This window comes from Pygoscelis adeliae, unplaced genomic scaffold, assembly GCF_000699105.1.
Source record: "Pygoscelis adeliae isolate BGI_AS28 unplaced genomic scaffold, ASM69910v1 Scaffold406, whole genome shotgun sequence".
Classification (NCBI taxonomy): domain Eukaryota; kingdom Metazoa; phylum Chordata; class Aves; order Sphenisciformes; family Spheniscidae; genus Pygoscelis; species Pygoscelis adeliae.
Window position 1 is genome coordinate 283,955 of NW_008824995.1, and position 27,916 is coordinate 311,870.

The 27,916-nt window shown below is 35.6% G+C and overlaps 1 protein-coding gene across 1 annotated transcript in view; it reads right to left on the reverse strand.

The window, feature by feature from the left end:
* Positions 1-27,916, reverse strand: part of DOCK2 (dedicator of cytokinesis 2) — a gene marked incomplete at its 5' end in the record, with an annotated part of 184,604 nt that overhangs the window by 110,224 nt on the left and 46,464 nt on the right. Inside the window, one exon of the mRNA XM_009326156.1 lies at positions 17,562-17,657. Within this exon, the coding sequence (XP_009324431.1) occupies positions 17,562-17,657 (96 nt within the window). The remainder of the gene's footprint in view (positions 1-17,561; positions 17,658-27,916) is intronic.

Sequence of the window (27,916 nt, forward strand, 5' to 3'; positions counted from 1 at the left end):
CCAGGAAACATTTCCTGTTATTCTGCATCTGCTCGTTATTTGGTCTGGACCACTCTTCTGATGCCAATGCATTTACAGAACTTCCCCAAATGAAACAGTCCCTTGGATATGATTGGCCTTGTATTTGCGTGAACTGAAGTAACAACTACACATCAGTAACTTCTCCCACGGAAACCCACTGGATGCTGTATTTTTGCCTGGTCAGAAGTGGTTACATTTTGCTTAACTGTTTGGGAAGATTAGTTTCATTTGCAACATTAAAAAGATGGCTGAAGAAGAAAAACTCTCTCTAAAGAAAGCAATTCAGTTTGGTATTAATGGATATATTCCATCAGTAAAACTATGCCTCAGAAATGAAAATGCCCCCAAAAGTTATTATGCTTGTTGTTTAGACAACATGCAAATAAAACATATGTGACTGGTCCATCATAAAAAAAGCTGGACCACTAATGGAGAGCTGACTGTCAAATAAGAGCCATCAGGAAAGCCATAGACTCAACCTTACCTTTAAATTAGTTAACTGTAAGCATAATGGCCTGTTGCAATTTTGTAACACGAAGATCATGTTAGCTTCAGAACACGAGGATTTCTGCATTCCCTAGCTACAAAAAAATCTTTCCTTAAATTTGATATTTAATTTCTTTATCTTAGTGTTTGGTTTAATCAGCAATTAAATTTGAAAGAGCATCCCTAAAGAGAGCATGTCAGTTAAAAGCACACATAACAAAAACAAGAAGAATGAAAAGCTTAGCTTCTTCAGGAGTAGGGTATTCATTTGCATCTTAGGAACAATCTTAATATACAGTTCAAATGACAAATGAAATGGGTCGCAAAGAAACACGTTACTTACAGACTTTAAATTGTGATTCAATGGCCCAGCAAAACATGAAAATGCGCCCAGTGCTATTGAAAAGGAACAGTCTGGATTCAGCTGATTTTATGAGACAGCCACACCACCGCAGGACCAAATCTCAGCAAGTTCGATTCAAGGATGATGGTGCGAACACAAGGACAGAACTGGACACTAATCCTGCCCGAGATATAGCATTCACCACTGGAAAAACAGAAATATTTAGGGATCACAGTTTTTTGCTACATCAATCTCCATCTTTTCCAAGGCCTCAGAAGGGGCTTCGGAATATTGCCATACAAACATCTCCTAGCCTCAGGAAACACTTCCCGGGTTTTAAAAAGAAAAAGCTGACAGTAAGCAAATCATTAACAGAAATGCCAACTGAGCCGGCAAATTCTATCCGAGTAAACGGCAATCTTTCTGAACAAGATATTATGTCTTCAGATCTCTGTTACTTAAGAATAACTAATCATTTGGAAGATGGATTTAAGACTAGCGAGGTGGATGGTCAGTTAAGTCAAAGACCATCAAAAGCACAAAGCAATGGACCTATCCACTCAGATGATTTCTCAGTATCAGAGAAGACAACTGTTTCTACACAGGTGCCTGAATACATACATGTGAGTTTTCCACAAGACAGCAATGTTTCCATGGATGCACCAGACACAACCATGAACTTAAGTAATCCATTGCATTGTTCTACTGTCATAAATAGCAATGAAAATAATGAAAACAGTACTCTGTCATCTAATTCTGAAAAGGCATACCCTTGCCTAAGCAATTCTACTAACTGCAGTGAATGTAATCCTCATTCTGACTCTTGCAAAGCAGATAAAAGTGATTCTGAGTCTCTTGTAGCCAGCAAAGATGCAAGCAGTAAGAAAACTACTCCATTATCACCTCCATCAAATCACAGTTCATCTCCTTGTTTCCTCAGAGACTATCAACAGGCAGGAGATTCCGGCTGTGTGACACTAACAAATGATGATCACACAATGACGTCACCGAGCAGCAGTAATGTGTCAAAATCTATTTTGTCATTTAACACTGAAATCAAGAAAAATTCTACCCAGTCAGATGTTTCCCAGTGTAACAGCTGTTTAGAAGGATTTCACATACAGTCTTACCTGCCAAGGAATGAAATAAAACCACAAACCAACAAAGAGATTAGTGAAATAAATCAAATTCATTTGGCACATGGCGAACTCTGTGCCCTACAAGGCAGGCTGCAGTCTGTAGAGGAATCCTTGCAGTTGAACCAGGAGAAGATTAAAGTCCTTTTGAATGTAATCCAAGACCTGGAAAAATCCAGAGCCCTCAGTGAAGGGTATGGTGCATTTTTATATTAGTAATTCATCAGAAGTGTAAAGTAGATGTTAGCATTCTTTTAACCTTAGCTACTGAAAAAAATCTTCCCTGTGATCTTTAAAGATGAATTTGCAAAAACGGTATTGTATGCCTTTTTACTGGTATTTGGGCCTCTGCAGAGAAGCAAGTCTCTTTATAGTTTGGCTTTAGCTGACGCTGCCTTTACTCAACCCAGTGTGAAACATAGTTTATTAACTCCCTTTTTTATTTAGATTTATGGTGTCAGATACAAAGCCACTGACACCTGAGAGTTGGCAGTCTCTATCTAGCTAAAATCTATTCAGTAGAACAACAAAACCCAACAGTCTAATGTACTAATGTAGTATAATAGAAACCTATGGCAAGCCAACTATCTCTTACTAGCAAGGCCAGATATGCATTTAGTGCCAAAGCAGTCCTATTGCTGAAACACCTTATATCAGCAAAATCATGCTTCTGTTCAATAAATTATTACTGCCTTCATAAGCAAGCAAAAGTATTAGTGGCTAAAGCATAGCATCTGCAGACATTTGGGGACCGCGTTGCTGGTTACATTTCACGACACCACAAACATAGCTGCTTAAAGGGAATGCCTTAACAATAGGAAAGGCACAATGCCAGGTAAACTTCGAGAGCTTCAGTATGTCACGAAGATTTCACAGGAGGTGGAGGTAGGTGCTTAAAAGGGATTAAAATTATAAACACAGAGCACGTGAAGATTGTTAGCAAGAACTCACTTCAGAATCTCAGATTTTAGAATGACTGCTTTCTGCACTATCATAAGAACACATGACCTGTATTTATTTTTAGTATGCTCACATAGTGACTATTAGCCAAGGCTGCAAGCATTATTTATATAACTTATTTATGCAACTCATTTATGCATTATAATACTACTATATATATAATATAATATATAATACTATAAATGCAATGTCTAAAGATTGGACACCTATGCTCAAAACAGGTTTTAGAATATCCTAATAATGCTTTCCAAACCATTAACAGCAGCTCCTACTTACAGTAAACGCATCTAGGATACATTTTAAAATTCTGTTTTATGATAATGTAGTATATCCATCAAATAATTTTTGTCTTCAAAAAACCCACAAATAAATCTTTCAAAGTATCACGAGAATAAAGGTTCCATTTTACTTTATTTTTTAAAGATAAAACAACATCAAGCCTATGTTATCACCCATTTACTTTTACACTTAGCACAGCTAGCTTAGGCATCTAGAATAATCATTTATGCACAACTGGTTTGTGCGTAAAACTGCATCCTTAATTTTAAAATTAGATCATATTTATCAATAGTATTTAATGACTACAATTAAGGAATAAATCTGATAATCTTCCACATTTCCATAAACTCTGCAAACATCACAAAAAGAAGGCTGCATTCAGACTTTTGTGTAGGTTCAATTGCACAGAAATAGCACAGAACACAACACTGACTTACTCACGTGACTCAGCACCAGGTCTTTGCACTTGTTCCCATGTGGACAGAAAAGGTTTGTGTGGCTGTGTAAAAACTGCCAGGATATAACTAACTGAAGCCACAATTTTATACGCCCCAAGTTTCTTACAACTTCTGAAGAAAAATAAGTCTATTTTGAAGAATTCCTTCTTTCTCAAAGAATTTGATCTGGGAATTGAAATTACCTTCTTGCATTTCTGATTAATAATTCTCCAACTCATACCCCAAATATGAATTTACACTCATTTAAAAAATTAAAATAATATAAAGCAAGTTAACATGTAATTTTACTCTGTACAGATCACCTTTTTTATCTGGAAACACTAACCAGTAATGTCCATCTGGCTGTTAGCATGAAAATACTTCTGTTAGTTTCCACTGTGCCTGCATAAATTTTTATTCCATGTAACATTTTTCCTATATAATTCAGCTCCAACTATCCTCTCTCAGAGGGTTGTTTTTAGTCATTTTTCTCTATCCAAAAAGCCCATACAATTTTCTAGCACCAACTTTGTAATATCCTATAGGAATCCAAGTATGTGTCGAGCTTAAGCAGTCACTTGTCTACAGTGTATTTTATACAACTACCAACTGACTATGGTTCTTTAGGAAATTACAGGAAAAAATACCCACACCTTCTCCCCTGCATGTAGTTATGTATGACAGAGTGGACAAGTTTCAATTCTGTTTGCAAAGCTGATCATTACAAAGAGTAACTTGCAGTGAAGCACAGTCAGATTATTCAGCAATATTTATAGTCCATTTCTGTTCAGTTACCACGTGGTCAAAACCAAAAAATTTTGCCAAACATCTGCAAGTTTCACACTGAAATTCAATTACAAGCTTCAATCCATCTTGCTAGAATCATCTAGCAGTAAAACTGAACATTCCAAGTACTTGTGGAGGTAGCACAACAATGCATGTGAAGAACCTCTGCTTTAATTCCAAAAGCAATCAGAAAATTACACTTTGGTACCAACTGAGCTCTCCTAATTCAAATAAAATAAAAATGTGTGTTATGCATCCTTCAGACATAATGAGCCACCAACCTCAAACTATTTCTAATGCAGATCTCCATCATAAAAATAATTCACCTCTAGTTGGTGTTAAGTATGAAAGTCACTTTCGTTGTTTTCTCAACGAATTAGTATACAAATTTGTATACTATCAGCAGTAAAAATCTGACTTGTTTATACTCAAGTGAGGAAACATGAACAGGGAAAAGAATGAAAAGCATAAGGGTAGAGATCAGATTGATTCACCAAAAGCCTGGATATTCAAATACACACTTTAAAATGTGTTTATAAGAAGCAGTCACATGTCTAAGTGTTTTCATAACGAAGTATTCATGCAAGAACCAACAACCAGAATCTTAACAGCATGAGGTGGGAAAGATGCAAGACAAAAACATAAATCAACATAGGGTTTGGGTTTTTTAAAGCAACCTTCTAATTTAGAATTTGACACTAGAACTTTTAGTAAGGATAATAGAAGTGGTGAACAGAATTACTTTTATTCATGAAAGATTTGGAGATCTGTTAATGTTTCTATAAATACACATTACATGAACTACTGTCTATTACAGGCGTAACTTCTATCACACTGGTCAAGACCTCAACAACTGCAGCACCTGTCAGAACACCGCATGTATCATTTACAGGTACTTCACTCCTTCACACCATTTTCTATTGTCTGTATCTCTCTCACAGGTGTACAATACAATGTTTTGCTCAAAGCTATAAAAAGTCTCAATTATTATTAATCCAGGTTTTAAACAAAAGACCAAGTGGTATTGTGGGGTGGTTTGTTTGTTTTCCCAAGTAGAAAGCAATTAATATTGGTGTTATCTGAAAGAAGTACTGTACTTCCGAGAATTCAAATAGAAATTTCCCACTAATGTTTCACAGCATTATTATTACTAGCATGCTCTGAAAACCTTTGATGCCATTTCTGATGATGAAATTGCCTTTGTGTGTTACATTTTTAAAGCTAGGATTTCTGTAATAAATTTAGATCTTGGAAAAGATAAACACTGAATTCTCCAAATGCCAGTAAGCTATAGCTACAGTTCATGCTTATGTGCAAAACAAAAACAAAACTCCCACATTTCTCACTTCAGTAAATGCAATTTGAGTGTAAGTAACTCCAAATTTAAACTGCAGTTTATGTTAAACTCTTACGACCAAAAAACTTGGTAGTACTGTGTTCTGGAAGCTGTACATGTTTCAAATGCTATGTCTATACAAACACACTGTAAGAGTCTTCAGCTTGCCAGCCATTAACCAAAAAGCTAGCAGGTACAAAGTCTTGGTTATACTACACACGTAGCTTGTTCACTCAGCAAGGGATTTTATAGGGTTACCACCAACTTACAAACACATTATCTAATCTCTGCAACTTCAGTTATGAGGCAGAAAACGCACATCTTCAGCTATTTGATTCTATAAGATTCATTGCGCTCTTCACAGAATATTAAGTAAGATATTGCACAAATGCAGCATAATCAGAGCTGGAGTTCACACTTCACCATTTTAGATCCTTTCCAGTACTGCCATACACTGCAGACTTAAGAGAATGAAGAAGAAGAAGAATGCATGGTCAAAATTTACATATGATATCTTATGCCTCATTTGGAGAGGTAGACAATATGTATTCACACCAAAGGTGGTGGAGAAATTATAATACTGCTATTTTAATCCTGTCTTTTTGCATTCCTTTTTTGTGAGGGACACTTTACTTAAAGGACTTTGCAGCTGATAAGCCAATTACTTAAATCGCATGCTTGTTTTCCTTGCTATACGTACCACGTTTCTGATGTGCTGTACTGGTTTAAAGTTTACTTTTTTTAAAAAGCTCAGTGGAAAATGAACTTGCCAGTCACATATTGTGAAGATCAGGTATTGAAGTTAGGCATTATGCTTGCAAAATGAAGGAGAAGTTGATTTGAGACATCTCCTAGAAATTTTTTACCCCTTCAAAGATATTCGTATGTATTAGTACTCCAGAGGTTTTAGATATTTAAACATGTTTACATGTACAAAAATAAAGGGTAAGAGAATTTCTCTTTTAGGTTGAAAACTTTTCCCTTATTTCAAAGAATATGGCAGACCATTAGCTTCGCCAGTTTGTAAGCACTATGACTTTAAATTTTTTTATAGATATAATGAATAGACTATATCCACATGGAAGTGTTTTTCATGCCGCATTTTCTACAGCCAAATTTATTAAAGAGCTTAATAAGTCTTTAAAAGTCAGGTTGGACACAGCATTGGAACCTATTGTTCAACATATAACTCAGCCGAGTACTGATGTCTTAAACCTCTGGTAATGAAATCTCAAAGTAATTGACACGTCACAAATTAAACACCACAACTCCTCTGAGACAAAGCTGTTAGTCTTCTCCACAGTCCACTGGATACTCCAGGAAGTTACATGACTTATCCAAGAGCACAGACTGAATCTGTATAAAAAGGAAAATCCCGGACAAAACAGATTTCCTTTACTTGGTCATTGTCTCTGAACAATCGCTGTGCATTTTTATTGGACTATATAGAACAGAGGTCATTCTCCAGGATATACGTACAAACTACCCTTTACCACAGGATGCCTTCTCTCTTCAGAAGAATAAACTATGATGCTTACCCTGCATTTTTAGTTTACACAGTTTCAATACAGGAAGTACCCTAAGCAACAAGCACAACTATCTGAAGGAAAGAACGGAGAAAGTAACAAAACATTGATGTGCCTTTTTGATTTACTAGTTAATTTATGATGATAATGGTGCCTGAAGGCTTACAGTGCAATGGTTAGTAGAATACATACAAGAGAACACAGATCCTCTAAAGAGTTTCTAGTGTTAAGAGACAAAACAGGAGACAGCAAGGAAACATAATAGTTTTCACTTTACAGAGATGTTCCACAAGAAATGGTTATGAAAAAAGCATTCTGAGTAACTAATATTTGAAGTTCATAACATATTCATTAGACAACATTCTGAAAGAAGTTATTGTTATCAGTTTTTGCTCTAGACAAATCCATGCATTTCCTGCATTTTATGTAGTGTAAAAGATCCATGCAAGTATTTTTTCCACTAACGTAGCATCACTGTTGCCATTAATTATAGAATCAAGTGTTTCATCTTGCTCCCCGTTTTCCTGCTCTTAAAGAACCTAACTTATCAGTGATTCAAACACTGTACAAGCAGAACGTTGGGTTACTGTCACTGAACCATCTTTATCATGCACATTTTAAGCAGTCCCCGGTCAAACAACATACTAAACTCGTATCAATCCAAGTGTGTATTACTTTACCAATCAGTGGAATCAAGAGCTTTTCAGCCTAACAGTGACCAGGTATATACTGGCTGTAAGTTTAGCTTTATTAACTACCCAGCAAGGTCATGTGAGATGACTTGGGACCTTCAATCTAGATCCTGTAAGACAAATGTTTGTATTGTAATAAACAAAAGCAAGTAGCAACTGAAAACAGTTATCTCAGCATATAAGGGACAGTATTAAATGAAGCCTGAATTGACTTCTTGCCTCTAGAGATGAACTCTCCAACATTAAATTAGAAACTTTGAAGAAGGGAAGAAAAAAGGAACATGAGCAGATGCTATCCTTACGTATACTATAAACCAAACATTTCGTTCTCCAGCGCTGGTGATCTGTGACTACTGAAAAGTATTAAGTTGCAGTTTTCACAATAAGCCGATAAAATTGAAGAGACACTGATCAAATTTGTCACTTTCTTCTACTTCTTTTATATTTATTATGTATTGCTCCCTGTCCAGAGATCCCTCTCCAGTTCTTCTAAATTAGAATAATCCTATTGCTTTCTTTTTGCCAGTTGCATTATTTTATTTCAATAAAAAACCCAAAACATTTTAATTATAAGGGAAACAAGCTTCTAGTTAATTTTAACATATTATTCAACAATATTTATGGATTTCTATATAAATACAAATACTCACAATTAATAGTGTTTAAAGATATGCATTTTTTAGAGATTTTTTTTTACATATAGATATGCATTTTTTACATATTTTACAGATAAAGATATGCAATTTTACAGATTTCTTCTACTCAGTGCCCAAATCAGGTTCAGGGCCTTAATGCGACATCCCAACATCCCTCTGATGATGCCTTTTTCCTCCCAAACAGCTTGCATTAAACATACAACCAGCTCCTTTCTGCTCTCCCCTCTGCCTGCCAAAACCTCCACAGCAGACATAGCTGATAGAACTCCCACTCTCCTGTCCAGAAAAGATGGTTGAAATAAAGAAAAACCATACACAGCCCTGCATCTTTTAAATTTTTTTCTTCTTTGTTTGTTTTTAACTGTACTGGTTGCATCAGACTGCTTAATCACTGTCCACATTGATTCTTTTGAACCTTACACTTATTTCTGTGCACACATCTGCTCTTGTCTAATTAACATCTTGGCTCTCATTTGACATCAATAACCATTATGGGTTTCAATGGAGAAAATGAGTTACATTCTACTTTCCTGTTAACTAATACCACTTACCTCAAAGACTTACATATTTACTTAATATCATATATTTTTAGTCCTAGCAGGTGTCCTAGCAGGAAACATTCACATTTAACAAGATTAAGCATGTGAGAGTTTTGAATTCATGCCAAGCATATGGCTCAGTTAGATTGCAGTATCAAAACTGACCATTGAATAAAATGCATTGAAAGGTCATCCTAGTACATTTTCATTTTTTCCTCCCTTAATTTGTGTCCCATTGTTTTCAGCACAATGCTGGAGTTCTTAACTAATATAAAGAAAAAGGTTTCCGTCAGAAAAGATTAAGAGATGAACTTATTTTCAAAGCAGCAACCTATAGAGCCTTGTGTTTTAACCAGGCTCTAATATTGAAAAATGACAAATTATTCTAACAAGGTAAGCAGCCTTTCCACATGTTTTTTAAAGAGGGAATTTCTCACTTACTAGCTTAAATCTCTTCATTTTTCCATAGTGTAGAATATGACTTCAGACAACAAGAAGGAAGATTTCATCAGATTTTGAAAACGCTGGATCATGCAGAGCAAAATCCAGCTTCAGCTTCACCTCAGAAGCTACCATCTGATCATCCAGCTCCCGAGAAAAAGGAGTTAAGAAGAAAAACAAAAAAGGTGAAAAGAAAATGCTTCTGGTGGATTTGACTTCCTTATGGATCCTTTTGCATTTCAAAAGACACTAGAACAGAAAGAGGTTTGAGAGCACACACCTGAAAATGTGCTATTACAAAATCACAAAGCTAAAGAATGTTTAATTAGAGTATCCGAAAAATCAAAAGAATTGAATTTATTTAAATCATAAGAATTGAATTTACTCAAATCATCTCACTGAATAAAGGCGCATTAAGATATTATTTTCAAAAAGAAACTTTCTTTCAAAAGGAAGCTTTCTCATTTTTCCAAAGGACACTTTCATATGCTTTTTAAAGACTTTTTTTTTCAACTTTCCAAAAATTTTCCAAAGGTTTAAACATCTCCTTTAAAAAACAATGGCAGACAAAGCTAAGGATGTCACAGAGTCTTCATTTTCTCTTTATAAGCAACATGGACTAAAAGGAAAGAACTTCATTGATCTTTAAAGAAACCACATAATCAAGAACAAATTCAGGGGAATCTACATAGTTCAAACAAATCTCTCCTCAAAGGAGACAATTACAATTATTTCACATCCCCAATGAAATATTTTTCTTTTTGTCATCTAATATTTAACAACAAAAAAAGAATTTCAGGTTAAGTTTTACTCTGTCCTTTTATTGGTTCAATTTCAAAAGCAACCATTTAGAAGTTTCAGCCATTTAATAGACTTCTCTGAAAAGAATCATAGAATCATAAAACAAGAGAGTATCTCGGTAATTCTAGTCTTAACCCCCTACTCAAGCAAGGTCCAATTAGGTGAATTTGAGTGTTGAGTATCTGCAAAGACAAGAACTCATAACCCCTTGGGGCAAGCTGTTCCAAATTTTTTCCTAACATTTGATCTGAATTTCCTGTGTTCTAACTTGTGTCCATTACCTCTTGCTCTATCCAAATACACCTTCAAGAAGAATTGGACAGGTAATAAGACCTCTCTCCTAAGCCTTCACTTCTTAAAGACTGAACAAATCCAATTTTCACTGCCTCTCTTCACATGTTATGTGCTGCAGCCCACAGTCATCTTGGTGGTCTCCCTCCAGTAAGCTGATGTCTTTCATCTACCTGGAAACCTAAAACTGGACACAATGCCTCAGATGTCATCATGCAATTGCTGAATAGAGGGGAATAACCACTTTGGCTACTGTCTTGCTAAACCACTTGCCCAATTTGTCCATTTAAGACCTGTATTGCTATACCAAAATATCCCAAGATGTGTTTTTTTGGCCTTAAGATTTAAGTAACTCGATACATGATACAAAATTGATCATGAAAAAAAATATTTAATGAACTTATCTGTATTATATCAAAAAAATCACATACGCGGAAAAGATTTTATCAGATATCAATGCAGCTATTTCTTTCCTTCAAAAATAGTTGAGTTACCAGCTAGCCCGGGGTATGCCAATGTAACCTAATTTAGGGATGACGATACTACTATTTTGCTCATGAAAACATGGTCACCTTTCATATGGGGGGCAGACGGGAAAAGGTTTTCCGAAGCAAGTTTAAAGGGCACACTGTAAAGCCCAAATAAAGTATTTTATGTTTAGTGGAATGTACTGCAGATCTTTTCTTAGAAGTGATTCTGGTTAATTAGTTCAAATGGTGCCAGGGTATTCAATAGATTAACCCCTGGATCCTATTTTTCTAAATCATATTGTATTAATTGTGCAATGTTAGTTAAAAATGTCTGTACACTTTTTGTAGACTTCTGTGTTCCTTGAATTCTTAGGGTTAACTACACATTTGAAAACACATTAAAAACAATTTTGCACAGAAGAATTTTGTCTGGAAGAACTAAGTTTTTCGATAAAATTAGTCTTCATTTAGAAGAGAGTATGCTATGTGACATGGCTTGATTTATCAAAATTCTAAAGGACTGACAGTTTTAAAAAACATTTTCATGTTAAGTTCAGTGAGTACAGAAATGACAGGCACAAAATTATCATTATTTTAGAGGCTTTTCAGAAGAAAAGCCTTATGCAATTTTTTACTAGCAAAAAAGATGCCTTTAGTGAGACAGAAAAGCTCTTCAATAATAATTTGTGGGTATAACAAAGGTAACAATTAAATTATTACATCAGAACATGTCATTATATTACACTTAATGTACTGCTTATGCTAGTATGCCATCAGCATTCCCATTTTGCATTAGTCTCTATAATTGATATAATGAAGGATTTGTTAGTGTGTGAATGTTTCTTGTATATTAAAATAACACTTTAAGATTAATATCCTCTGTGGTAAAGGTATAATAATAAGCAATATCAGCAGGTGTAACAGTAGCAAAACCAGTAAGTTTTCTTCCTGTAGTGAACCGATTGTCAATAATTTGTTATTATCTGAAAGCAATCTTTCTGCCTTTCTTTTTGTTAATAAGCACAAAAAAAGCACATTTTAAGCTGTCTGATTTTGGGTTTGCATCCATAATGAATATGATGCCTTCAATATATTTTCAAAGGATCCAGATTATTCAATTTAAACAAACCACAGTATTTGGGTTCACCACATAGCACCAATCAATTCCTGGGGTCAGTACAACTATGCAAGAACAGAAATACTCTAATTTAGTTTAAGAAAGTCCAACCAAAGTGAGGCTCTAAGTCTTTCTTATGACCTGAACAAACATCGATACTTCTGAAAAACTGAAATATATTGATTTAAATGGTTACAGGTTTTATATTTTAATGTCTGATCTTGATGGAATTCAGTACTGTAGACCATTTTTAATGCTTAATCTCCCAGTCAAAATTAGTCTTTGTTTTCCGTATTCCTCAGTCGGTTGTTTTTCAATTCTCTCTCAATCAGTAAAGTATGGATTATCCATACATAGATATGAAATTCTCTTTTTAACATATGCACACACAGTGACAGGGAAACACTTAAGGTATCTAGGCCAGCCGACTCTCAGCTCCCAATGCTGCAATTTAAGAACATTCACTTGTCTTTCAGCCTACCCTCTGTTCAGTGTTTTCAAATTCATCCCCTTCAAGACATCTGTTTTCCTTGAAAGAAAATATCAAGTTACAGTGCTGCTAAAGCACTGTCCTTCAGAAAGATTGCTCCTACAGTTCTCTACTTCAGGACTTCAGTACAACAAAGGAGTTTTGTTTTTTTTTTTGAGTCAACAGTAGTAGCAACAGCTAGCCAAGTTCTAAAATACATACTTAAGATCCAAACAAAAGGCTTATCTGAAACACAGACAGAACTCCCTCCTTCTTGCAGAGGCCCTGACGACCATGAACAAAAACCATGCAATAATTTAACTGAAAATAAAGTAAAAGTATGTCAGAAATAAGTTATTCCTACAAAAGAATAAGCATCATAGTTTCACAATAAAACACCACCTACTAAATGCAAGAAGTTATTATACCCAGTCTTCTTCACAGTACGCCACACACAATAGGCTTTCTACATAAAATTTTAAAGACAACCTTGGAGCAAAAGGCTATTTGTTATATTAAAAGGTAACAGTGGGAACGTGTCAGTCATGGTATGCATCAGCCACAGCAAGAGGATAAGACTGCTTAGTTGCTATATGTTTTGTTTATATTTAACATAGAAATTTGTATATCCTAGCAACACAAAATACCTAAAGATTAATAGCTTTGTAACACATGATTGGAGACTCTAAACTATGTGAAAATGTAATATGTAAGCATTGCTTTTTGTTTTATTGATTAGTATTTTTAAAATATTTCAGTAATTAAATATTAATTTATATAGGAAATAAAAACCCTACCAGATACACACTATGCAATTATAGATGGAAGTATGATGTCAAGATTGGAAAAGCAACAGAAATTGGTAGATTGTTAGAAGATTATAATAGAGTACAGGCTATAAAAATTTCTCTGATTGAGAAAATTATGGTGTAATACCTAAAACCGGCTCCTAGAGTAGGAAGTAAATGTTAGGAATACATACAAACATGCTCTTAAGTAAAATTTTTAAAAACCACAAAAAACCCCCACAAACCAACAACAAAAAAAACCCAAACCACAGCTACTTGACAGCACCTGCATACAAAATATTGTAGGCTTCTCTTAAATGACAACTACAGTATGTTATTTATAATACATTGTGCAGAATATGGCATATTCCAAAATTACTGTATTTGAAATTGCTGTTTTATGGCATCAACCTAACTTTCTTTAAAAATTCAGAATGTATGAATAAAATACTGATTTCTCTCTGTCATGTAACAGCAGTTCATGTAGGGCTTTTTATAGTTTTGTGCACTATAGCTCTTTCAAAAAAGCCACAATACTTAGTAATTATGCTAGCTTAGATACAAAACATCTTCCTAATGAAATGTATTATCTAATATATGTTTTGTAAATTTCTAGGTTCTTTAAATGTGATGTTATCTTTTACAATAAAATGAGGTATTTTTCTTAGGTTTCAGGAGTCAGTTAATAACAAACCACATTTAGATTACAAAGGAAGTGAACAATTGTTCTTTGGAAAAGGAAAATTAATGGGAAATGAATAAATAGGTCTTTCATAGAATCATCCTGCAGCTTTTCTAGGTAGAGAAAGGATTTCAATTTGAATTTGAATACTGAATAAAAAAAAGCTGTAACTTTTAGCTAGACCATGTGTATATTTGAATATATAATATTCTCCAACCATGGCAGCTCTGCAAAATGGTTTCTCTGGTCATTATTTCCCCAGGGAATATTGTTTTTTTGCAAAAGTATGCTATCTAGAGTAGCTTTGGTTAACAGAGCACACTGTTTTCTTTTCAGCAAAGTCTTTATTTGTAGAATATCTTATACAAATATTGTCTAAAAACTTTTCTGTGTAGCATAACTACACTCTTTTCATCATGCTAAACTGATACTGTGAACAAAATCAAGTTTGGGAGTACCAAAGGAAAGCTTTAAAATGTATATGGTAGATTCATTATATTTGTGTTTACCTAACCAAGCCAATACCTGAAACAAGTACTTCTGTATTCTACATGCTTCTATACGTTTTACTTCTATAATTACTGTAGTACAACTTAACTGCATCATGACGCCCTTTAACTAAAAGTCTAAATTTCATAAAGTCTTCAAGATAAAGCTTGAATAGCCAATTTCAGACAATAAACTTGTCCCTCTTTATCACAAGTTTAGAAGCACTTCTACAACTACAGTCAAGACTTTTTGTTTTTTCAATAGTGAAAATAACCAAGCAGCTGTTAAAACCTTCAACTGCCAAAACATCACAATGAAGGCAAGAGTGGCGCTTCAGTAAGTCTTCTCTGCAGTAGTTGCAGGGAGGCAAATTACTTTTCCATCGCCAGCACCTTCTCAGCCTGACTCTTTCCAGTAACTACATGACCAAAGCTCACAGCATGCTGTTACCAGCTGAGCACAAGGCAGCACCTTCTCTTAGATTCAACTGGCATTGTAGCGAGAAAAGATAAAGGCAACTGTAACTCAAAATCCTTTTAACTCCTTCTCTGCCAACAAGCTAGAAGATTGTGAAAAGGACACCTGAATATGAAAATTAACCTGCTTATCCCTGCCAGAAAGCAAAAAAACTCAGGTAAATAAAATCCAGTACTCTATCAGGTGCAAGACATTTAAACGTGCAAGGAATTACAGGTCTTGTAAATTATAACCATTGTTTTTATTAGTATAGCATAGTATTAGCATTGTTTTTCACACCATTTTCAAATTCTAGAAAATTACACAGCAGAAGATAAAAATACTTGCAATATTCAGAAACAAAGCAACAGATCTAAGAATCTAAAGAGTAACCTTCTGTTCTCCTGGAAGTAAATAACAGATGTAGCCCCATTTGAAATGTCACTCATATCCATATAACATCAGCTACACAGTCTGACTGCAGCTATTCCATATGTCCCACCTGCACTTGCAGAGTTCACCACACTTTTAGCAACTTTAGCTTACCTAAGCATTCTGCAGAAGGCCATAATTCCCGACTATCTGCTTCATTTTTAAAAGATTAAGCATTCAGGCTTTCAACAAGTTTGGCCCTCTCAAGAACTTTTAAAGCAAACCTGCAAATTAACTGAGTGAACTAAAGAGGCTACACAGAGCATGAAACAAGCTGATTTTGCCACTTCTTTCTGAATGCAAAAGACTATTTTGTTCATTACAAATAATTTCTTCACATGTAAAAGACTACTCTGTTGAGAGATCTTGCCTCAGATCTAGAAAACTCTTTGTAATTTATTGGAATTCTGCTTTGAAAAACCTCTAAAATGTCCAATATACACACATGCATAGGTGCTTATGAGTATTATTAGCATTCAGACATCTGCATTTCAAAATTCACACTGGATTTGATCTTTCTAGGTAAAAACAGCCAAACAAATTACAGTAGATGAGAGAGAAAAAACAAGAAAAACAAACAGATTTTCCAGCCATTTCCATTGACTGTAACCAGCCTGTTTCCTAATGATTTCCTAATGTTTCCTAATGATAAGGATCCTTTCTGCAGGATTACTAGAGTTTCATTTTGCTTCTTCATTTACTGTTTACAGTACCCAGAAATACTCCTTAATAGATTGATTACATCATCCATGACACTCATAATGATGCGTTCTTTGCAAGTACAGAAAACATTTTCAAACACTGTAGAGAACTGAAAGGTTCACTAGGTCTTCATCCAAAACCTCTTCTTGTTATGACCATGCATACACACCAGAGGGTTACACACAGAAGAATAACAGACTGGAGTTCTGATAAACAGTTAATGATGTGATTTCCGAAACTTGCAGATCTACCACCAGGGAGTCTGAAGCAACCATTGACTAATCATTAGGAGACACATATGCTCTGACTGGCAATGATCTAAAACTGTTATCTTGGTTTTCCAACAGAAATGAACAACGAAATGAAGTACATTTTAGAAGACAGGGAATGTACCTCTGGTGGCCAAAACAATCAAGTAAATGCTGCTCTAGATTTTGCAGAATAATGTAAATCTCTAAAGACTAACAATTAATATATATCTTCTCTTCAGCACACAGTCTGAAGGGCAAGTTCCATAACTTTCACTGAACACAACTGGCTTGCATTCTCACAAATAGTCTAAATCAAGAGGAGTACTCATGAGATATGTACTTAAGTCTGAATAAATTGCAGAATCTGTCCCTGAATATAATTCTCAAACCATGGAATCTCCACAAAAATCTCAGGTGAGTGCTCTGTGCCAGCGCAGCCCCACATATTTTCCCTGTGCGCACAGGGCATCATCTTGCCCCTCCAGAAAAAGAGCCAGGAATGGCAGCTGTTCCATAGCAACTCCAAATCACCAAAAAGTAGAGCATGTGGAAAAATTGGGAGAAACAGAGCATCCACCAATTATTTATATAAGCTATTCAGAATAGCTTTTTTTTTTTTTTTTTAGTTTTACTCAGAAACTTCCACTTCAGGTTAGCAGAAACACCATTTTCAATGTGTTAAAGTGCGCCCTTTATGGGGGTTTATAAAACATTCTTCTTTTTGCAAACAGCAATGAACTTTAGACTTAGTGTTTGGTTTTTTAAAGAACGCACAAATCTCGCAGTATTTGACTATACTTCAAAAGACACTACAGTGCCACAGTTGAATGAAAAAAGAGTAAAGCTTTAGACCTTTTATTTTAAATCTAAAAAAGTCTGCAAACAAGGACTCCACAAATACTATATTTGCATTTTTTTCAGGATAACTATAAAATGAATTTCAAAGCATTAAAAATACGTAAAAATATTACTCACAATTAAGGGATCATCTCGACCCATTGTAATAACAGTTCTGTTCACTGTGCGTAATAACTGTACCATTATTTCTTGAATATGGTGATAAGTTGATGCCTGTAAAAAGAAAACCAACAGGTTTTGTATTAAATCTATATCTCTTGCAAAAGAAAGAAGAAACCAATTATTTCCATGTTGACAGTTCAAGTTGTATAATATAACCACCCTTTTCAAAGAACGGCACTCATTCTTCTTGCTCACACTGCTCCTTAGTTCCAGCAATTTCAGTGGAATACTCATTTCAAGTGGCACAGTCCAATTTTAGCCCTCCCACAACTGTTTTTTGTTCCAAATAGTCACTTCCCATCCCTCACTCAAGGCACTTGTGTTTTCCCAGTAACTGAGTAGCCTATAACTTAATAGCAACACTGTGGTAACAGATAATTGAGGCAAAGCGTATCGTAGTTCTCCACATCTGTCAATGGCCCTCAGGTTAGTCTGGAGCTCAGTAATATTCTTAGCCTGCAGTCACAAAGTACATAATTATTAAAGGAGAAAGTTATCTTCATTTCACTTTGCAGCTCTATGAGGGCACAAACTGAAAATGGTCTGTTCTTTGGCCCCATTGCCAAAGTACTGGTCAATCTGGCTGAGGCTACACTAGAGACCCACCACCTGCCAGCACCAAGTTTTGAGTGATCTTTGCAGCCCAATGACAAATATTCACCAACTTGCATCAGATGATAAGTACCTCTGGCATGTTGCCTGCAAAAGAACATTTGATTATTTAGTTTAAAACACTGAGCAGAGGGGTATAACCTTATATTCACTGACCTTACTCTCTGATCACCAGACAACTTTGGAAACTAGAATGCAACAATCAAAGAAAGAAAAAGTCTAAAAAAATTTCTAATAGAAAAAAAAAATAGCTTACACCAAACAAGGCACCTCTTTAACGTCGCATGTAGTATGGAAAGACCACCACAATCACAGAAGCCATGGTGATTTCTTAACAATATTTTAGGTGGCTGAGCTCCAATACCACCCCACGAGAAACTGCTTCTGACTCTGTTTTTCCTCTGAGACATCCAACATTGTCTCCTTTCTTTCTCCTGTTTTGATTAACCTGGATCAGGCCAGCATCCCTTGCAATAGAGACCTTCCTCATATCTAGCCATTTATTTACTATTACCACTTAGTCCTAATTATGTCCTTCGACGATGACACATGCAAGCTTATATGATCTCACCTGTCACAGCATTTCAAAAGTTACTATATTCTATAAATGAACAATGTATTCACAGAATAATTTGTTTGTGGGGTTTTGGGTTTTTTTTAATTTAAATCTCTCGGTACAGTCCCATATTTATAAAAAGACTACACCTGACAGTTGCTGTACAGAAGACACATTTGTTGGAGTGCTTTCACAAAGCCACTTTCTCTTCCATCTCCTCCTCTTCCCAATATGCATACTGTAAGCTTTAAGGTTTATGCAATCTAATAATATGAAAACCATACAGTGCGTTGGCTCTTTGTATTTTAAAAGCACTGGAAATAACAGTGAAATTAAAAATAAAAACCTGCAGTGCACCTCTCCCTATATCAACTTTAATAATTAACCAAATACTCTTCTTGTCTCTACTTATTTTTCTTTTTTTTTTTTTTTAAATCACCTGAAAAACCTCTGAGATAAAATTGCACTTTCTTCCACAGTAAAACATAACCGCTTTTTGTCACACAGCAAAGCAAATTCTTCAGGCTTATGCAAAGTTGTAATCAGACACTTTTCATTCAAAGAGCAACAACCAGAATCTTTTGGCCCCTATGTAGCAGAAGCAGCATATCTTAGTCCTCCTAATGAATGTATCGGCACAGCTGACCTCACAGTAGAAAAAGGAAAATCTAGCCTTGCCACTGGATTGTTGAACAGTGGCAGCCCTTGGCACCAGAGTATCTTCACAACCTTTTCAGTTTTGGGGTCTTTTATTGTACAGCTAGAAAGCAAGACATCATTTGAAACATTCTTTGTAAAACAGGATAATTGTATTGGACTAAAAGGCTACACAAGCCACTCTTACCATCTCAAGTATTTCTCTTCCCAAGACTGTACCAATGCATTACAGATGCATTTAACTGGATCACAGATTCTTCACTACTGTTTCACCATACGATATAATAGTTACTGCACCCTGCTTGAAACTGAGAACAAGGGACAGAGCATAATAGGAAAGAAATACAGAGAGGGATTGCATCTCACAAGAAGCCAGAAAAAGGAAAACAAGCAGACAGATGTTGACAGTGTGAGGAAGAGGGGACAAAGGATGTCAGAAAATGAGTCAACCATAGGAAAGAAAAATGCCACCAAGGTGCTTGAAATAGCACAATTTCTTGGGCCAGAAAACATATAGAAGAGCTATCTCTTATCCACTGCCTTCAGGACCTCAAATGCAACACATTTTCAGATCCTACTCTTCTACTGGAAACACTAATGAAAACTACTGGGGAAAAAAAAAAATCCATTCAAGTATTGTCTTTACCAGAGTTTAGACGTTCTCTACTTAACAAATACAGCTTACACAGTGAAAAATGAAGGAAACAGCAATATTGAGTACACAGACATGGAACTGTTTGGTAGCCTTACAGTGAAAACCATCAGCCTGCTAGAGATGCTTGCTTTTTTCAGCACAATTTTGTGTTTCTGTGAAAGGCATCCTATTTGTTCTTTGAACTTGAGTGCTTTCCATATTCATTAGCATTACTGTAATGTCAAATGTAACTTTCAGGAAATAATTAGCTTTAGATAAACCACACTCTGGGTAAGTTTTTGATACGTCTTCAGAGTATACTCTTGATTAATGTTGTTTTATTTACAGAGGTCTATGCAGCTTTTCTGTTTTGTTTTCAAACCTTTTTTGTATATTCTTCTTGAACTTTGAATATAGCAATATACTTTATGATTGTGCACTTCTGTCCAAAAGCAGTTTGCCATCTCTTATTCCAGAGTATTGCATTTATTCAATAATTTCAAGGTTTGCTTTGAAGTGTGGAACATTTGTTACCCTTGTGCATTGGGGTACCGGTCAAAATTTAGCATTTTGTTTCATACAACTGTTCTCGACTGTTGAAAAAATGGACAGAGGAGGACAGCAGAGGACCTACGGCGAGCCATCTGCCATAAAATACATAAATTTATCAGCTACCAGTTAACACAGCAGTAGAGGAAAGGTGAAGCAATCTAGAGTACAACACATTTATCCAATTATACACCCTGCCCCTGAATTTTTCATTTCTTATTTACATCAGTTAGAAAATTGAGAAAGTACGTTATTTGTATAACTTCCTCCCCATAACTGCAAAAATTAAATACAGCGATTATGGATACCTTTATCTTAAGCATAAATCAAGACCTTAAAGTTATATGGTTATGCCTGTAGCAGCAATTTGGTTCATAACAATTCTGAAGCAAATCCCTTGATCACTTCCATTTACCATGTACTGCTTCTGAGTGGTTTTGCTGCACACAAACTAGATTAATTCCAGATAGAGATAAACTAGAAGCTCCTTGACAAGTGCTAGAAGTGAAGACATTAGGTTCTTGATCAATGTTTGGGTCACACCAACATAAGGTCCCCCAGCATGTTTCTAAACTGTTTGCCTTCAGAAAGCTGAGCCATATGCATAATGGAGATGTCTGAACCCCAGTATCAGACCGTATCTTACTCAGTGTCAACTCCCCAAGCCACATACAACAGACTCATGAGGAGCCCCACAACGAACCACATGAATCTAGTGGTACACTCGTGTTGTGACTCATTCCTCGCTAATGCAGACATTACCAAAATATCCTACACAGCCAAGGCAAAAAAGCAGCATTAAAGGGGAAGCCACATTAAATGAAGTAACCGTGGTTGAGATTTTTTTTTGCTGATCCTTCTTAACAGTCATTTGAAGGTATGCAAAGCTACCTGCTGTAACAGTGGCTACCTTCTGACAATAGTCTCTAAAAGAACCAAACTCACAGCATATAGTTTATAGAGAATATTTTCTTTTCACCCAGGAAAGATACTATGTCTCACTGCAAGAACTGCAACACTTAAATAGCTTTCTGGTTAGAACTCTGTCCATGTAGCTACCATACCAAATGTAGAGATAAAAACTGGCATCTCAGCTGGAATTGTTAGCTGCAGCGCTGTAAGAAATATTCTATGATTTGGCCTCTGTTACAATTCAAGATGTTTTCACTAATCATAGCTGTTCTTATAGTATTGATTACCACTATAATTAAAAAAAAATCAATGGTCAAAAATGGTGAACTACATAGTAGCAGTTCGCACACTTTCCTTGGGCACAGGGAAGTCACTTGTTCGTTAGTTTGCCTTTTTTTTTTTTAATTCAAAGATGAAGTCTCTTATAATCTAGTTTTACTTCCTTCCACATTTCAGTACATGCTATACCATTATTAGTAACAGTTCAGAACATTACATAATGGTTTTAACATTTAGCCATGACTCCATTATTAAAGATGAGCTCTATTCTGAATTCACAAGTAGCATATAACATACCTTTCCTGGAAAAAATGTAACATATGCTTAAGCATGCAAAGGTTATTTTCTGCTAAGCCTTTGAATTTTCAGAGAAATGTTAGCAAATGAATTAAAATGGTTTCTTTATGAAACTGAGACTACTTTTCTTCTTGATAATCTAAGAAACAATTAGGCATTCAATACTGACATAGCTAACAAGAAAAATAGCATTTGCACACATTGCCTATACACAAGTTTTCAGCTTTTATTTTAACTAAATTTCTAGCTTCAGAAGACAGTCTAGCAACCCACTGTAAGATGCATTTTCTTAGATCATATTTCACTTCACAAGGTTGACATAAGTTTTTTAGTGAAACCTGGAAAACTCACCATTTGGCTGCAGTTCATTTGGTTAAACATGAGACTTTTCACAAGCTAAATTAACAACCTGTGCCATATATAAATGCTCCCTTGGAAAACATGAATTGTATTATTCTACTTAATGGTCATCAAAAACGTGTGCTTGTCTTCACCGTTGAAAATGATTTGCTAGGTGACCAAGGCATGAAACAATCAGAGCTCATACATGGTATGCAGGTCAGCAGTAAGAAATTCTCTCACAGAACTCAAATGCCTTCAGATTCTTTGAAGGGATTGATGGCACACATTGGTACACACAAATTAGTTAATAGAAAATCCAAACCAAACCACTCTCTCTAAAAATATCTGTGCAAGGTAATAGCAGTTCGTGTTTGATTTAGCTTTCATGTTCTATTTAAACTTCCACAGGGTTGGGACAAAAATTAGAGTAATTCCGTTGTCTCGGAGTCAACCATGCACTTCAGAATACGACAGAGTGTTCATTTATTTGGACAGTGACATTTATTTGGACTAACTGAATGGCTCCTTCAGAATTATAATATTACACAACCTGTACTTTAGATATCCACTTGGAGATACGTCTTCGGTCAATTTGTTTCAGCTGTCCCAGCTGTGTCCCCTCCCAAACTCTAGCCCAATTCTAGCCTACCCCCTGGCATGGGGCAGAGTGAGAAACAGAGAAGGCCTTGACACTGTGCAAGCACTGTTCAGCAATAACTAAAATTTTCATTGGTGTGTTATCAACACTGTTTTGGTCACAAATATAAAACACAGCACTGTATGGGCTGCCACAAAGAAAATGAACTCTATACCAACCAGATCCAGTATGCTTGCTCTCTTATGCATCCAGTTCTATAACTTTGTGTTCCCCCCCTGACACACGCACACAAAAAAAGAGCACACATAAAAGGGTAAAGATTTTTCTCTTTTCTTTTTAAAATCACATAGTTCATAATCATGCATTGTTCTGACTGAAAATTTTCTACAGAAGAATTTAAGGTAACTGGCCCTAAAAGAACATGGAGGTTCCCTGACTAAATTCCTTTGAAATTCTCTTTTGCTAAAGTCTTAAGACCTGCCATAAGTTAGGCAAATGCTTTACAAATTTCTGTACAATTCTAAAATGCTTCCAGACTTGTTTACTAATATAATCAACAGCTCACAATGCAGCTGCTGCCAATTACTGACTTTGTGCACAGAACAGGAAAAAGACTATACATCTGACTTCCACTTGTAGTCTCAACCAGGATTTTATTTTAGATTCCAAGAGAAAGTTTACCATTACATTTAATTGTGTAAGCACTATAAATAAAAACTTGTTCTGATACAATAAATATTAAACTATAGGATATATGTCAGATTAGAGACAAAGTCACCTTATGAAGGGCTGTCAGACTGCACGCATCAAAGTTGCTGTAAAGGGTGAAAAGGGAAGTGTTTTTACTAGAACAGAAACAAAAAGTCACAGATTTCACCATGACCTTCATCAATGACTTACTTGCAGTTCTGAACTTTAGCTGTATTTCACAGGTGCTGAAAGCACACAGTCTCAAGCTATGAAGCTAATTTTCAACATGATTCAGTCAAAAAAAGTCATCTATGTCCAAAAGTTGTTTGCTGTAGAAGCAATTTAAAAATCAAACATAAGCATCTCGCCCAGACGCCTAACAATGAGTCTAGTCATAAAAATGAAGTCCTTACCATAAACCAGCGTTCTTAACAATGTACTTGCTACCTGCAGAACCAAGCAGCTAGACAGCAGCTGAAGAAAACAGTGTTTGAACACAAGGATCTGATGATTCACTTGTGCCCACTCGCCAAACAACGTAGGGCAAAACACTAGAGCAAAGATAGTAACATCACAAAATCTTTTTCTTTGACAAAGAAAACACATTCTTCAAAAATTCTGTAACAACTTCAAAGATCACCTCACAATATAAATTTTGACCACACAAAACACAGAACAACTACTACTGCTTCTTTTCTGTCCTTTGTGTATATTCTACTTCTGGTGATTTTCACAGAATAAATCCAATGCAAAAATATCAAAGTTAAGTTTACAAAAAGTTTTAAATACTGATCCAAAACCAGATTTCTCTATTGAGATGGAAAAACAGAAGATATATGGACAAGATGTTGGTGTTTTCAAGACAGAGTTAAGCTTACAATTAATACTGTAAAGTAAGTCTACCACTAAGGCCTGAAGTTTTCTCCTCCGGCACGTCAAATCATCCATTTTCTTAGTAACATACTAAGAGATACAGGAAATTAATTGTTCAATAGAAAATTGCATTAATCTTAGGGTTCAAGTGCAATCCCATAAAAAATAATTTGATTAATTACCAAAACAATTCTCTATATCTAGATCACACTGAATAAAGGCATTCTGAAGGAGACCACCTAAGTACTACTATCATCATAATCTGGCCATAGAGTGAACCTTTTCCATTTGCCTGTACGAGTACGGGATACGAAGTATTTCCCATAGCAAGTGAAAACTGTATATCCTTGAAAAAAGATTTTTCATTTTAGCTGGAAAGTAAACATCTGTGTCACACTCAAGAGAAATCTGCACTGTCTCTTAAAGACAAATTACTGTCTGATGCCTTAGATACCGCGGTATTGAAGGTATTCCCTTCCTTTGGTCTTTTTTTCTCCTTCAGAGAAGTCATCTCATAAGTAGATTTTCAGTAATAAAGCACCTGGTTCTTTTGTTGATGTCCCAACTATTCTACAATGTTTCTTAGACTCATGAATATGATGCCTCAAGAGGGGTCATCATATGCTGATACCACTACTGGATTTAAACCTACTCCAAGGGACTTTTCTCCTTATATTAGAAACTCATCAGTATTTATTGCAAACGCAATCTGTAGATAACTGCCACCCAAATACCTCACAGAGAATCTCCAGTTTACAGGTTACCTTCCTTAAAAGAAGAAATGCCACTTGTTTTAAACAAATGTGAACGTGTTTGGTTTTTTTAAATGCATGTGTTTTAAATTCTCAGCAATTTTCATGACATAATGTGTTACATGTTGCCTAAAAAGCTATTGTTTGTCATAATACAAAAAGGTTTGCCTGGCTACCTTCTTCAATAGGAGTAAAAGCACAGAATGCATTATGTGCTTTTAAACAACATCATTCTATACAAATTACACAATTTTAATTGGATTGTTAAAAGACTGAAGTCCAAAACTGTGAAGAGTACAATCACCCATTAAACCTCTGATCTCCAGCTCCGTTTAAACATACACATCATACTGATTTTCAACTAAAATGTTATCAAATGAAATCTAAAAAATATCTTTTTTTAAGTCCTTGAGGCATATGTTTACAGAACTGTCCAAAACCAGCAGTTACAACCTCTCAGACATGGAATTTCTTGAAACAAACACTTTTTTCTTCAATCATCTTTGCATTTCATTTACACCTTATTTCTATAGACATTTCTATAGGAGGTGTATCAGTTCAGATATAGGTCATCTTCCATCCCTCAAGCTTTATGTTTTTACTAATACTGAGGAATAAAATAAATTTAAAAAAAAATCTATCTACACTTTAAAAATTTTTTTTTACCCAAGATAGTAACTTACAAGCATTTCCAAAAATGAACAAAAATATTTATTAGTAAGAATTCTACTTAGTAACTTGTTTTGTGCCAACAGTCACCCTTAAAATATGAATACGACACAGGTTGAAAGGGGTGTTTTTCTTTACAAACAGTAATTTCAGAAATTAATAAAATGGGATACCTATTAAAAAAAAAAAAACAACCACCTTAATTTTCAAATGTTTCTTCTCTGGTAAACAGCCCATCGCGTTTCTACATCATTCTTGATATATCAGTTCTGACTCTTAGAAACTGGGCAAGTTAGAATCTACAAAATAGTCTTCAGACTGCATGGGGCTACACATATGCATACCAAGCAACAAGAATTTGACTTCTTCATGCTGTTCTGCACACAGCAATGTTCTCGCTCATGGAAACATGAGCTACAAACCCGTATTTTCAATAGGCACTAATCAAGTCTTTGACATGTCAGTTACTATGGACAGCCACTGTTACATTTGAAAATAAACTTCATTTATGTGGTACACATGCAGAAAGTATTATTCTCTCTTGCTTTACGACTGTGTTTCACCCTTTAAAGTATACGGTAATGAAACTGGTTTACTTTACATTATAGCCCTATAAACTTATAACTTCACTCTTTGCCCTATCATGCTTTCACCATTTCTCTTATGAACTCCATTTGAAATTCAAATGTTGCTATACCTCTTAAGTATCACCTTGTATCAATCCCTCCTGAAGTGCTTACATCTAAAACAATGAAGAAAATAGCTCATAAATACACATGAAAAGATTGCCCTGTGCAAACAGACAAGCCTCTTCAGTTTCAAACTCAAAGATTTTTATGAAACCGAGCAACATGCTATAATGATTTCATTACTGGAAAATGATCCAAGGATCCATAGTGAAAAACGACTAAAATGACAGCTTGCCTCTATCCAATGCTTGCAAAGTCTGAACACATGTATCAGAAAACTATAGCTCAGGGAGAAATCAGCACATATTCATAGGAGAAATTACAACTTTCCTAATGTAATTAATTATGATGTTTCCTCAGAATAAAATCCTCATTATCATGAAACTCCATCGAATAACCTACTGCTCATTAAAAAGTGAGGGACTAAAAAGTCAATTCAATAGTCTCTCAAATGAGAACAGCAACCACCCAGATGACAATTTCTGCAGTGCTCCAAAACTACAGGAGCCTGAGAAAGAAACTACAGACTCAAAATGAAGTATAGGAAAGAGTAATCTGTCTTACACAGACATTGCTGAAAGCACAAACCATAAGCTACAACATTTGTACACTAAAAAACATTTCTTTCGGTAACTACAAAGATTTTTATAAAAGAAACAAGTTTAAATTTGAAAAACATTCTGAATACTTAGAATAATCATAGTATCATCGAATAGTTTGGGTTGGAAGGGACCTCTAAAGGTCATCTAGTCCAACCCCCCTGCAACAAGCAGGGACATCTTCAACTAGATCAGGTTGCTCACAGCCCCGTCCAGCCTGACCTTGAATGTTTCCAGGGATGGGGCATCCACCACCTCTCTGGGCAACCTGGGCCAGGGCTTCACCACCCTCAGCGTAAAAAATTTCTTCCTAACATCTAGTCTAAATCTACCCCCCTTTAGGTTAAAGCCATTCCCCCTTGTCCTGTCCCAACAGGCCCTGCTAAAAAGTCTGCCGCCATCTTTTTTTATAAGCCCCCTTTAAGTACTGATAGGCTGCAAGAAGGTCTCCCCAAAGCCTTCTGTTCTCCAGGCTGAACAACCCCAACTCTCTCAGCCTTTCTTCACAGGAGAGGTGTTCCATCCCCCGAACACTGGCCTGGCCCTCTTCTGGATCCACTCCAACAGGTCCGTGTCTTTCCTAAGCCTGAGGGCCCAGAGCT